The 15155-nt window shown below is 41.9% G+C and overlaps 1 protein-coding gene across 1 annotated transcript in view; it reads right to left on the bottom strand.

Moving 5' to 3' along the window:
- The window catches only part of LOC117450824 (transcription activator BRG1-like), a 57461-nt gene extending 48171 nt beyond the window's left edge, over positions 1-9290 (bottom strand). The window contains exons 1-5 of the mRNA XM_071204132.1: positions 9056-9290; positions 5801-6063; positions 4912-5044; positions 3572-4027; positions 2102-2200 (exon numbers count right to left, since the gene is read on the bottom strand). Of these exons, the coding sequence (XP_071060233.1) occupies positions 2102-2200; positions 3572-4027; positions 4912-5044; positions 5801-6022 (910 nt within the window). The 5' untranslated portion in view covers positions 6023-6063; positions 9056-9290. The remainder of the gene's footprint in view (positions 1-2101; positions 2201-3571; positions 4028-4911; positions 5045-5800; positions 6064-9055) is intronic.
- Between the last annotated feature and the right edge of the window lie 5865 nt (positions 9291-15155).

Raw genomic sequence — 15155 nt, 5'->3', positions numbered from 1 at the left:
GACTGGCTGAAGGGGAACATGAACACGAAGCGCCCATTCTCCACCGAGGGTTGAGGCGCCGGTTTCTACTTCAGCGGCTGTGGCTCTAAATCGTATTGTTGGTAAGTCAGACTGGTTTCGGTGGCAAGGCTAACACCATCCAGTGTTGTAGTCAAGTCACCAATTCACGAGTCCAAGTCACCCTCGAGTCACCACTCTTCGAGTCCAAGTCCGAGTCACCAAGGGAGAGTCGTAGTCGAGTCCAAGTCCGAGTCACCAAGGGAGAGTCGTAGTCGAGTCCGAGTCCGAGTCATCATTACCTGTGTTCGAGTCAGAGTCCAATTCCGAGTCACTTAAGAAGAGTCCAAGTCAAGTCCGAGTCACTTAAGAAGAGTCCAAGTCAAGTCCGAGTCACTTAAGAAGAGTCCAAGTCAAGTCCGAGTCACAAGTCTTCATGTATTAATCTTCGTGGATATATGTTTTGAAATGTAGCTGCTCCTCTACATTGCTGTTATCCTGTCTATTGAACTGCTGTGAAGCGACTTTGGCTACAATTCTTGTAATAGGTGCTATACAAATATAAAGCTTATTTCTAATATTAATATTATATATAAATAAACTATATTTAAAATGAGTTACCTTTTAGAGAAGTGATTATATTTGTATGCCAATATTTTCCTATGGTAAAGTTTTCATTTTGCACTTTTATTTTGATAGTAATAAGATCGGGACTCTTATTTTGAAGGAACTTTTACGGGTTAAATCAGTTTACCGATAAAGATTTATCCCCAGAAAGCACATGGCTACTTAGCATGCAAAATGACGTCATTCTGCATGTTAAGTATCTGCTTTCGTTATCGACTGAATCTTTATTTATTGATTAGATCACGTTACTCTGATGATAGTGTTCAAGACAGCCTATATGTCTGAACTCGATCCTTAGAGTAATGTGTTACGGAGCCTTCTCTTCTATATTGTTTCCACATAACGAGCATTTTGCTCTTTTCCAATGTGGAAGCAGAATGTGTGAAAGCATACAGCACGATGCGGGGTGTGTCTGTAGACATCTCTAGACTGGAACAGCGGGGCCCAGTACGTGAACTCGCCATACAGGATAGAGGACATCAGACTCCAGAGAAAATGTGCTCGAGTCCGAGTCCAAGTCGGAGCGTCAATGTACGAGTCGAGTCCGAGTCATCGTGGGGGGGGGAATTCACGAGTCCGAGTCCAAGTCATCCTGTGCGAGAATTCACGAGTCCAAGTCCGAGTCGCGTCAATCAGTGCACGAGTCCGAGTCGAGTCACGAGTCCCGAAAATCGGCACTCAAGTCCGACTCGAGTCCGAGTCCAGGACTCGAGTACTCCATCTCTGGCACCATCCACACAGTAAGAGGGAAACTCCATCATTCAACTCTTTATTTTACAGGCTTTATTGCCAGACATTGTCAATTAAAACTGAAATATATGCATTTCTGGGTAAATATGACTCCGGGGAGGGGAAGCTAAAAGTGGGTGAGGAGTCATTAGGTACTTTGCATGGGAACTAGGTCTCTGGGTGTTTCTCAATCTCGAGGAAGGATGCTCCAGAGCCACTATTTCAAGCATACTATCGAGTGCCGCCGAAGGACTGTTCCAATGTCCAGCATACTTGGAATTCTACCGAGCCCGGCGTACTTCGTTTGGAGAAGTTTCGAGGCTGCACATGTGTAGACTCCGCGGTCTTAAAATCCCCACAATGCTTTGCGCACGGTCCAATTTCCCCAAATCTGTGGCGGAGAATGTAAGGCGGGACCTCTCACATGACGCACACCTGCACACTTGCTCGCCTGTTCCACTCTTTATTTTCCGAATGCCAGGAAGTATTCTTGCCTCTGAGGCAAGTGACTCGGAAGACATGTGCAACCAAGCAAGCATCCTTGATATTGAGAGACACCCTCTGTCTCCATCCCAGACTATCATGGTTGTTAATGTCTCACTGGAGCTGGAATAAGTCACGACGGCTTCTCTTGGCGGATAGGCAGAAAAGCAAACTGCTAGCTAAACTAGCCGCAGCTCAGAACTGGAAGGATGCTAGTCTTTTGTTGAAAGGTGTTATTAAGTGAGAATCAAAACCAAGTTCCTACCTTCAGGCCAGGATTTGGGGGGTCCGTTGGTGGGGGGGCCCTGCATACCGGGGGGAACGCCTGCGGGTCCAGGAGGCACCATGTTAGGACCCACCATGCCTAAAACAACAAAGTCATGTCTACAGTCCTTAGTAAAGATAAGACAGCTAATCGATAATGGCCGTCTCCAGCCACCAGGTGTCTCTGCTGAGCGATAACATTCTGCTTTCTTTGTTTCAATGTTGAGCCCTTATTAAAAACAGGTAAGTCCCTTTTGAATTGGCAACACACACACACGGTAGCTAATGGCAATGAATATACAGGTCTGGGTTGAAGGAAGGAATATCGTTCGGTACGGATACTTCAGAGATCCTAAATCCAAGCCTAACTATTACATTTCCCCAAAACATGTATTTAATCAGACATTGGTTTTAACGGTCTGTGTCAGATATATCCAGAGCCCGTCTCTGATTGGCTGAAACACCAAACAGATCATTGCAGTATTACCCATAATCCCCTCTGTTTCAGCCCTGTTTCCAAAGTGCTGATTCTCTCTATCATGTTGATGTAGAAGAGACATGAAGAAGAGGGGACACATGTTGATGTAGAGGAGACGTGAAGAAGAGAGGACACATGTTCATGTAGAGGAGACGTGAAGAAGAGGGGACACATGTTGATGTAGAAGAGACGTGAAGAAGAGGGGACACATGTTGATGTAGAGGAGACGTGAAGAAGAGAGGACACATGTTCATGTAGAGGAGACGTGAAGAAGAGGGGACACATGTTGATGTAGAAGAGACATGAAGAAGAGGGGACACATGTTGATGTAGAGGAGACGTGAAGAAGAGAGGACACATGTTCATGTAGAAGAGACGTGAAGAAGAGGGGACACATGTTGATGTAGAAGAGACATGGAGAAGAGGGGACACATGTTGATGTAGAAGAGACATGAAGAAGAGGGGACACATGTTGATGTAGAAGAGACATGAAGAAGAGGGGACACATGTTGATGTAGAGGAGACGTGAAGAAGAGAGGACACATGTTCATGTAGAAGAGACGTGAAGAAGAGGGGACACATGTTGATGTAGAAGAGACATGAAGAAGAGGGGACACATGTTGATGTAGAAGAGACATGAAGAAGAGGGGACACATGTTGATGTAGAAGAGACATGAAGAAGAGGGGACACATGTTGATGTAGAAGAGACATGAAGAAGAGGGGACACATGTTGAGGTAGAGAGACATGAAGAGGGGACACATGTTGATGTAGAAGAGACATGGAGAAGAGGGGACACATGTTGATGTAGAAGAGACATGAAGAAGAGGGGACACATGTTGATGTAGAAGAGACATGGAGGAGTGGATTTTGCATAATAGGGGACGGACCTTGAAAGGGGTAGAAAACCTTTTTCTCCAGGTCGTGCAGCTCTAGTGAATTTATTTTGTCAGGAGACACATTACCGAAATATATATTTTCCTGACGCCACTCACCGTGAGGTCGGTTGTAGTTTGCGGGTGCTGGTCCGGCTCCTGGTCCTCCGGGCCCAGCAGACGGGGCCATGTTGGGCATGTTGGGCTGCTGCATCCCGGGCATGGGCCTCTTGCCCTGCACGGCCATCTGCAGGTGGTCGGGCAGCGGCTGGGAGCGGGCCAGCATCTTGTACGCCATGATCTGAGCCCGGAGCTGGTGCAGCTGGTTCTGGTTGAAGGGGGCCGGGCCTCCAGCTCCACCTGGTCCAACTGGTCCTCCCGGTCCTCCCACGACACCACCTGGACCCACTGGACCCTGAGGAGCGCCACGGTTCGGCTGACCCATCCCTTGGTTCTGGTCCCCGCTGCCCTCCATGGGGCCGGGGGGGCCGCCGGGCATCATGGGACCAGAGGGGGGGCCGTTAGAGGGGACTGGGCTGGGGGCGTGGTCTGAACCGCCCAATGGAGAGGGGTAACCTGGGGGACAGAGGACAGATGCATCATGGGTATGAAATATAAATATTATATATATATAAAATAGAACTCCTCTAATAACAGTATAATTCTGTTAAAAGCCAAACTGCATACTTTCTCTTTTAAAATGATAGTGTTCTTAAGTAACATTTTGAACGAGGACTTCCACTAGTAGTATTTCTACTTTCACGACAGTAAAGGATCCTCTTCTGTGCGTGTGTGTGTGTGTGTGTGTGTGTGTGTGTGTGTGTGTGTGTGTTTCTCCCCTCCGCTCGCTGACTGTGTGTTTAGTACTGGCAGCTTCGTTTGTTGTTTTCTGAAAGGGGAAACCCCCCCCCCCCTCCCGCTACTCATGAGCAACACAAGAAGAAGAGAAACCGGCTGGATGGGTCCACACACACACACACACACACACTTCAGGTCTGTGTGTGTCAGAGGTAGCTGCTCTTCCTGTGTGGAGCTTTTCAGGAACAGACAGATCTGGTTTTTTTTGTTGTGTCGCTACATTTTTATGATTTTCATTGCTCTAGAAGTCTGAGGATTGAAACCAGCGACCTTCACACGGCAGCACAAAGATATATAATATCTAAATCTGAATACGGACTGGTGCAATATTCAGATCACAGGAAGCACAATATCTGATGAAGGCCGCTTATCATCCATAAACACTATCCAGTCATTTCATATTCCAATGACGTGTGGATAGACTCTCCGTGCACTATTTCTATTCTATTGTATTGACTTGCACTATCAGTGTCATCGTGCTGCTCTGTTGGAGGAGCCGGTGAGCTCTGATATATCTGCACTGGAGCTACAGTGTGCACACGTCAATAAAAGCCTTGCATCTGAATCAGAAGTGTGTGAAGCGGGTCGTTACGAGATGTTACCTTGGGAGTGTTGGTCCATGGGGCTTGGAGGGGGTCCCATGCCGCTGTGCACCCCCGGCCTCATGCTCATGCCCTTCATCTGGGCGTAGCGGGGGTCGTCGGGCATTCCTTTCTCATGCATGGCTTCCATCGGCTGCTAAAAACAAAACGGAGCATTTTAAGAAATAAACATTTTCAAGTGAAGCTGCATGTACCTTTTTTAAGTGGTGGAATTAAGTGCATTAGCTTTACTCATGTTTTGTAATTAAGTACACATTTTACGGTACTACTTGTTATATTTACATACATTAATCTCTATGGAGAATTAAAGCTGAATATAGACAACTACAGAACTAATCTATCGTAAAAGGACATCACTTAGGAAGCGAGGAAAAAGCAACACATACGATATAACGAAACCCAAATCTAAGATGATATTAGGCCTCAAGGCGCGATATACAAATATAACACCTCTAATACCAGTATAATTCTGTTAAAAGCCAATCAGCATACTCAATACTTTCACTTTTGAGTATAAAACTTGTGTTCTTTTACTCAAGTAACATTTTGAATGAGGACTTTCACTTGTAGTATTTCTACTTTTACTTAGATAAAGGATCCGAGTACTTGTTGCAACTCTGTGTGGGTGTGGGTGTGTGTGTGTGTGTGTGTGTGTGTGTGTGTGTGTGTGTGTGTGTGTGTGTGTGTGTGTGCCTTCTGCTCACTGACTGTGGGTATTTTGTAGTGGTGGAATGAAGTGTATTACCTTTACTTACGTTCTGTAACTAAATACACATTTGCAGTACCATTTATTATATTTACATACGGTATATATATATGTTATTAACTTCTAAGGAAATTTAAAACTGAATATCTTCAACCTTAAATAAAGCAAGAAAAGCTTTCGTACTTTGTGCATCTGGTGCATGTTCTCCTGAGGATATCCCGAGGGCCCCTGTGCCGGGTGGGGGTGCCCGGATCCTGGGGGCCCTGGGCTGGGTCCCATCATGCTGTGGGTGGAGCCTGGAGAGGGGCCGGGGCTCGGACCCATCATGCCTCCCGGAGATGGCCCCGGTCCTGGGGAGGGTCCCGGACGAGGGGTCCCTCCCATCGGGGGGTCAGGGGTGGACATCTCTCAGGGAAGCTGGGAATGTGCGGCAGCAGAAAGAACCCCTGAGAGGAGAGAGGTCCAGATGGTCAGTGCGTAAAGGGGAACCATGGTATTCACAAAGCTGATGCCCGACATGTGAGCAACAAGTCACCAACGAAACGTAAATATAATATAGAAACACACAAGAGGTCATCTGAACTGTCACTTCCATCAACTATTGTTATAAAACCAAATAGACGACGCTCAGAACCATTGCTCATACACATCAACAACTTCTATAAGCAATACAAATACGCTTTTCATCCCGATTTAAAACATGTGGAACTCAATGGTGCAATGTTTACATTTACAAACAACAACAGTTGGGTTAGCCGTTAGCATTGCTAGCTTTTCTAACCAGGGCTAGCCGTTACATTCAAGGTAATATCCAGATCTAAATACTGCTTTCATTTGTCTAATGTTATACAGTGTTCTTAAAATAATTATTTATCTGTGTTTTTCAAAATAAAATACTTTTATGTACGACTCCAAGTCTAACTCCTTGTACGTGTCAACCTGGAAATAAACCAGCTGTGATCAGGCGAGTATATATATATATATATATATATATATATGTTTATTTACACCGCATTTCATCTTTCAAGGCTAACTTTTTAGTTCTCTTTTATTTTCTATTTTGAGATGTTTCTATTTTAGGTTTGTTTATTTTCTACATGCTGCTGTAACGAATACATGTAGGATCAATAAAGTGTGTCTTATCTAAAGAGTGTGTTGAAGACCTTCGTTATTAATAAAGCCTATAGTTAGCGCTGGTTTCAGATTAGCCCGTTTGTCCTTCTTAGTCCTACATTTTATGTTACCGTTTTATTATATATATATATATATATATATTTTTGATATTTCGCGTTCCATCATGGCGTTTATAATTTTCTAGTCATTGTAATAATCTTTTACACCGTCGTCTATGTTTGTTTATCTGTAAATCCCACTGAGACAAACGTGTTTTGTGATATTGACTTTGATTCATTCATAAAACTGATCAGCAGTTTGAATAAAATCACAGACTGCAGGCTTTGGAAAACTTTACTATAACACATAAATATGGAAACATGTGTATATAACAGTAGTGTGTTAGTATTAATAAAGATATGAATAATAAAAAACAGATTTATTCCAATTTGGGCAATTGTTATGCTACAGCAGAATGTTGACAAGGAATTGCACGGGTTAAAAATAATATATTTAGAAACGGTTTTAAAATGAACTGCGAGATGTTGACTGATATTGCATTTGCGAAATATGAGAGGGAATTATCATTTTTGAAACACAAGTCAAATTATGAGAATACAATATTCATGGTATGGTTTTTTTGTAAGAGCATCTTTACATAACATATAATTTATTTGTATGAAGTCTGCAGGATTTCCATGTGCAGGCTGGGACCTAGTGTTTCAAAGCAGTCGCACTGTTGATCACAGTCATACAGAAACAGTGCCGTGGATAATTGGCGTTGTAATTATGAAAGTAACTCTAATTTCGAGTCATTGTTTATGAGAGATGTGTTTTTCAAATGTATGTTTGGGTGCTTTGTAAAGTGCAAACCACACCTGTTGTGTGGTAAGAACAAAACCGCAACTACTGACAAAAAAAAAAGTCTATGTTGTTGTGAGAAAATTAAACAAGTCATCACAGGAATAGCGTTTGTGTTGTTGTGAGGGAAGCTGCTTTTCAGTGCTTTTTTAACATTTCAAATGTGACATATGGTCCGTACCTAAATACACAACAAGTCTCACAACAAAGCGCACGTTCTCACGTAAATGAGGGTAAATAGACCATTAAAGTAACTGTTGATACACTTTGTGGATCATTTCACATTCTTGGGTCATCATTAAAACAAAACATATGTGTGTTTTCAAATGTTTGTTGTTGTGTGTAAACTAAAGTCATCGCAGGAATAGTTGTTGTGTTGTTGTGAGGGACGCTGCTTTTGTTTCAAGTGGGACAGATGGCCAGGACATAAATGAGCAATGCTATTCACAAAACTGACACAAGTCACAACAAGTCACACAACAAAGAAATGAAAATATAATATTTAAAAACACACAAGAGGTCATCTAAACTGTCACTTCGATCAACGATTGTTATAAAACAAAATAGACGACGCTCAGAACCATTGCTCATACACATAAACAACTACTATAAGCAATACAAATACGCTTTTTATCCCGATTTAAAACATGTGTAACTCAATGGTGCAATGTTTACATTTACAAACAAAAACAGTTTGGTTATCCATTAGCATTGCTAGCTTTTCTAACCAGGCCTAGCCGTTATTAACCGTTACCGTCACATTACGGCTGTTATTATACAATAAACCCATCTTTTAAACCTCGTATTTTCTACAGTGCATTGTGAGTGTCCTGGTGTTCAATGAACACACAGTTTGGCCGTAAAATTAGGGTAATTCGACCGAAAAGTGACAAAGAACACCGGCCTGACTCGTGCTAGCATTAGCTTAGCTTATTGCATTGATACAGCATAATAACAATACATGTTATTTATGTGCGCCTTTCACAACACCGTACAATATAATAAATATTTTAAGAGGTTAACATGATAAACACAAACAGGCAAACATGGACACAAGCTGCCTGCAGATGCTACCTAGCATTAGCTTAGCGTCTTGTATTGAAACAATATAGGCTGGCTGCCGACTGTGCCTAGCATGCTAGCATTAGCCGGCCATGCCCTCCCGGACTAATTATGAAAATGTAGGGTTTTTTCGATGAGTTCCCCCAGATTCCGCGACATGTGAACGGGTAATCACCCCTCATCCTGTGATTGATCCATCGCGCCTCCCGTACCCTTGGCACGGTGCTCCACTCTCAGCACATTTCCAAAAATTCATTCATTGCACACTGTCGCGCCACAGCTACTGTAATGTCGGCTTTTTCATCACCCGACCAAAAAACACCGAATAAACGCTCATTTTCCCAGCGAAAAACACAGGAAAAACTCTCTTAAAATCACAAAAACATGATGTTTTTTACTCACACGAATGGTTGATGTTTGAATCCTTGCCGGGTGCAACGTCTTTAGGTTTTTCCTCCTAGCCAGAAACAAAGAGCGACTCACCCAGTCGGTTTTTTTTTTCTCCACCCCCCTCCCTCTCTCTCTCTCTCTCTGTCCGCAGATTGTATCACAGACACGGGCTCTGTGGCTCCGCAGCGCCCCCCTCCTCCACCGCGCTAACAGGCAGGGATGGAGCCGGCGTGGGGGATGGGAACTGTGGGAGAGAACAGCAAGAACCACGCTTCTGATTATATGAGAAAACACCAGGGAAATACTCACACACATGCAGTACACACCTGTTTACAGTCCCCATGTCCACGTATTATATAGGCTTTTAATATGGTATATGTAATAGGTTTAAAACAACAAACATTCCCCGGGTTTTTATCACAGAGACTTATAAAGGATTTTACTTTTCTACTACATATTGCATATATTTGTGTTGACTTTACAGTATTGTACATTGTGTTTTATCTTATTCTAATGCATATATTTCTTATTTATTTCATTCAAAATAGCCTAATTTTGTTTATTGCAATATATTTGTTGTGTCAAGTGTATTGTTTAATTGCATTTTTGGGATAACATAGAATAAAAATGTATATAAATATAAGAAGTTGAATCAAAATCTATCATATAAATAAATAAACAAACAGTAAATATATGTTAACAGTGATGTATTGTAGAATGTGCACATTTTTAATTCAACTTTGATGTTACTATATTTTTATTTACCTATTGTTAATGTAAAATATTGGTGTTTTTGTAGCTATGTTTGTATTTTGGTGTCTTTTTAGTCATTATGTGTCTCTCTTTAGTTGTTTTGTGTCTCTCTTCGCAGTAGATAAGCATCTCTTTAAGGCTTTTGCATTTGTTTGAAGACTTTATGGTCTTTTTTATGTTGCCCTATGGTACTTTGAGTTTCTTCTTGGTTGGTACGCATCTCTTTAAGTATTATTTTGTAGGCAATGGTTGGGGGTCCCATGTCCCCTGGAGGCTCCTTCAGTAATCCCTTCTTCTTGCTGAGGCTTGAGTTTTAGGAACTAGCCACATCCACTCCATCCAGGGCCGTAATATGTTGTACAGAATTACAAACAAGCTCACTTCTTCTTCATAAACCATTTATTTAGATACAATCCAGGATAAAATCCAGCAATCCAGCACATCAGAATATTCTCAGTTAGTTTTGTAATGTTGCTTTAATGGCGCTTTTCCGCTGCAGCAAGTAGCACGGTTTAAGCGGCTGGGCCAAACCCGGACCGCTTTTTTTTTGCTTTTCCACTAGGGGTAGGACCGGCTCAGCAGGGGCGATTCTAGGGGGGGAGGGGTGGCAGTGCCCCCCTAACACTGACTTTGGACCCCCCTGTGGCCCCCCTGAAAAAAATAAAAGTTTATGATTAAACGATTTCTTGGCTGACGGAATAGGCGGAACTAACGATATTTGTAATTCTAGTCGGACCCATTAGAGAGAGCACACCGTTATCTATTTCATATAGTTGTAAAAAAAAATAAAGTAAGAAATCATTCCAATCATGTGTACTATAGGACAGTCAGAAAAAACTGTTTAAAAGGGGAGTGATTAGTAAAATATGCATAAATAAAAAGAAAGAATGCTAACTAAGATAAGATAAGAATAAACAAGTTTAAATGATTTGTTATTGGTTGTGATCATATTCTAAAGATGTTTGGATCATTGAAAAGTATACAGCTCCCTTTCATATGAGTATTGAGAGCTGTATCCAGAAATTCATTTTGTGCTCAAAGTGCACCAGATTGATGCATTTCACTTCAACATTTTAAAAAGAAAATCTTCCCGGGGGTGCATGCCCCCGGACCCCCCTAGAGGATGTGAGGTCCACCCCCAAAAAAAGCAGGTTAAAATAATTAAATAGCATACATTGTCTTTTAGTAAACACTGAAAACTGGTCCCACAGACCCAAACAGCACACAAAGGTTAAAGGTAAGCATATAATAATGTTAAAATGTGCTAAATATATACGCAAAAAACAAATAAAAGAGGAGTAAAAGTAGCTCACGACTTGTTTTATTTTTTGAAAGTAGCTCTCATCCTAAAAAAGGTTGGAGACCCCTGCATTAGAGCGTAAAAACTGTAACTATAAGTATCTGAAATAAATATGTGTACTGAAACAATACCAATAACTGTATTGCATTGTTTTCTTATGCGCAATAAAGTGAGACATTTAAAAAATATTTTTATTTAAATTTCATAACAATACAATTTCCCGATTTTGGATCAACAAAGTACATCTTATTATCTTATATTAACAGAACTACGCCTATATTGCGTACAGTGCCCATTAGGGATGGGAACGATTAATCAAATATTCTAAATTATTCAGATATGAGAATATGAGTTCTGAATATTTTTATTGTAATTTTTCTTTTCTTTTTTTTAAAAAATATTTTATTTTAGGTGGGGTGCCTAAGTTGATTACATATTATCAAATGGAATAATTCAATGTATACGACAGTGCCATAGCTAAGTGTGTTAGGTCTAAAGGTGTGTTTTGCTCCGCTCACCGGTATCTCACAGTGGGCAGAGCTGCAGGTGCTGATCTCTCTCTCTCTCTCTCGCGTCCGGTTATACTTCACTCTCGTTTATGTCCAAATCCATCAGAAAAACAAGTTATGTTTTAAGCATGAAAGCTGTAGGCCTATAGCTGTCAACTGTTAAAACTGTGATCACCAGTTCAATACATTTGAAAAATTCGACTTGGTTTCTATACTTATTTGAACATGTATTTATTTATTTTTCAAAATTAAATTATTATTTAATTTTTTGTAAAAATGTTTGCCACATTTAAAAAAAAAAATTATAGGATATGTACATTTCGGTTAATCGGTTAACCGTTTTTTGGGGGTCAAATATTCGAATATACATTTGCCTTCACATGCCCCCCGGACCCCCTAGAGGATGTTAGGTCCCCCCCCCACTTAAATCATGTTCAAATGGATAGGATACTAAATACACACATCTTGTGTCCATATCTTTCTGTTTTGGTGGTCATGCCACAACCGTGCACGTGCATGCATGCGCGAGTCATAGTGATGGTACGTCCACACAACAGCTTTAAACAAATCTTCCAATGCTTCCAACGCTTCTCTGCCCATTGACTTTGAATGGGGATGACGTCACTTTGCCTCGCTTTTCGCAGAACTGCATTGTGGGGGAGCGAAGCGAAGATTTCCAGGATTTTCAGGATTCAAAAGTTGAGCAATGTTCAACTTTTGTAGCTGAGCTGGAAGCGTCAGCCAATCAAATCCCGTTTATGCAAATCTGACAGTATAAGCACTAGCCAATCACACCACGTGTATGCTGGGAGAGCCAGACCGCAGTTCATTTCCTCATATTCCAAACGAGAAATTACGGTAGCAAATCACCCGGAACCGGAGGAACCAGGCATGGAGGGAGGTGGCAGAGACAGTGGGTGAAACTGGTAGGTTTTCGCCTGTTTGGGGAGTTTATATATATATATATATTGCTCGCATAAAATCCCCGGGGTTTTTTGTGTGTGTGATTGGTCGCGTTGCTCGCAAAAAATCCCCAAGCTTTCAGACACGCCCAGCTCCAAGATTTTCAAGATTTTTTCAAAGCAGCTGTGTGGACGTACCGTGAGTGTCTGCATTTGGGGGGGGTCGCGCCAGCTAAAATCTTGCCTAGGGCAGCAAATTGGTAAGGGCCGGCCCTGGTAACAACATACTGATACCGGTTAGTAAAATCATGAATTAATGCTTTGAAATGTCTGCAGACAGACAGCAGGCGAAAAACCTTTTAAAATGCGTGTTTTCTGAATGGAGATCGGCTAAGCTAACGCAGTATATGCTCCGACCGTCCACACTCACAACAACGGCCTACAGACAGCGACTGTATACGCCATGACACAGGCAGTCAGTGGTTTGGACTTGTTTAACTTTTGTCCAGTTTCTGAACAGATATGAGGAGCTGTGAGCTCTGAGTGCTAACAGCTAACGGCTGATGTTATGGTTTTGTGGTTGCATTGAAGATGACGTCACGGCAGTTTTACGCAGCGTCGCTCCGCCCCCGCCGAACAGCCGATCGCCCCGCCTATCAATCAATGTTTATTTATATAGCCCAATATCACAAATGTTACATTTGTCTCAGTGAACTTCACAGTTTGTACAGAATATCAGTATGACAATACAACACCCTCTGTCCTTAGACCCTCTGTCCTTAGACCCTCTGTCCTTAGACCCTCACATCAAGGAAAAACTTCCGGAGAAAACCCACAGTTTAAAGGGAACATGGGAGAAACCTCAGGGAGAGCAACAGAGGAGGGATCCCTCTCCCAGGACGGACAGACGTGCAATAGATGCCGTGTGTAAATTGAAAAGATAATACATTTGCAACATAGGTAGTCCAAATATTTGGAAATGCATGTGTGTATAATAGGAAGATGAATCCACGAGGATATCCATCCAGGACCGATGATCCAGGACCACAGCCACGACTCGCGATCCAGGGCTCGCGATCCAGGACACAGGACCGCAGGATCATCCATGACTCCGGATCCCAGCGTATATAGACACCAAAAAGAAAGAAATGTGGGGAAGCTGGGTTAATCGGAACATGAGAGTACACAGGTACAGACAGAGAGAAGGAAGAAGTAAGATGTCCCCCGACAAACTAAGCCTATATCAGCAAAACTAGGGGCTGAATCTAATCAGCCCTAACTATAAGCTTTATCAAAAAGGAAGGTCTAAAGCGCACTCTTAAAAATGGATAGGGTGTCTGCCGCCCGAACACAAACTGGAAGCTGATTCCACAAATGTGGAGCTTGATAAGAAAAGGCTCTGGCTCCCATTGTACTTTTAGAGACTCTAGGAACAACCAACAACCCTGCATTCTTGGAACACAATGCCCTAGTAGGACAGTAGGGTATAATGAGTTATTTAAGGTAAGATGGCGCCTGCCCATTAAGGGCTTTGTAGGCGAGAAGAAGAATTTTAAATTCTATCCTGTGTTCTATAGGGAGCCAGTGTAAGGCAGCCAGAACAGGAGTAATGTGGTCCCTTTTCCTAACTCTGGTTAGTACACGAGTTGCAGTGTTTTGAATCAGCTGAAGCGACTTGACTGACTTCTTGGTACTCCCTGACAATAAAGAGTTACAATAATCCAGCCTAGAAGTAACAAATGTATGGACTAGTTTCTCTGCATCGTTTTGAGGCAAGATATGCCTGATTTTTGCAATGTTACGTAGATGGAAGTCGGCGGTCCTTGAAATTGATTTTATGTGGGCGTTAAAGGATAAATCCTGATCAAATATAACACCAAGATTCCTTACAGTCTCACTGGAGGCCAAATTAATGCCATCCATAGTTAGTATATCTTTAGATAATTTGTTTCGTAGATTCTTCGGACCAAATACAATAACTTCAGTTTTGGTCGTGTTTAACATAAAAAAATGTAAGGTCATCCACGTTTTAAGTCCTTGAGGCTGTCTTGAATTTTATTTAGATGATTAATTTCATCAGGCTTGATTGATAAATATAGTTGAGTATCATCCGCATAACAATGAAAGTTTACAGAATGATTCCTTATAATATTGCCTAACGGAAGCATATATAATGTGAACAAAATAGGTCCGAGCACTGAGCCCTGTGGCACTCCATGGCTAACTTTGGTTTGTGTGGAAGATTCATCGTTGACACGTACAAACTGAGAGCGTTCAGATAGATTGGACCTAAAGCAGTTCCCTGTATGCCAACTAAGTGCTCTAGTCTTTGCAATAGGATATCATGGTCGATAGTATCAAATGCAGCACTAAGATCGAGCAAAACAAGAATAGAGACAAGTCCCTTGTCTGAGGCTATTAGAATGTAATTTGTGACTTTAACCAGAGCTGTCTCTGTGCTATGATGTGTTCTAAAGCCAGACTGAACATCTTCAAATAAATCATTGTTTTTTAAGTAATCACACAACTGTTTTGCGACCGCTTTCTCAAGAATTTTTGAGAGGAACGGAAGATTAGAAATAGGTCTATAGTTGGCTAAAACCTCTGGATCGAGGTTGTGCTTTTTAAGAAGCGGTTTTATCACTGCT

This window comes from Pseudochaenichthys georgianus, chromosome 8 (genome assembly GCF_902827115.2).
Source record: "Pseudochaenichthys georgianus chromosome 8, fPseGeo1.2, whole genome shotgun sequence".
Lineage (NCBI taxonomy): Eukaryota > Metazoa > Chordata > Actinopteri > Perciformes > Channichthyidae > Pseudochaenichthys > Pseudochaenichthys georgianus.
Note: the sequence above shows the minus strand (reverse complement) of the source record. Positions and strands in the feature narration are given on the sequence as shown.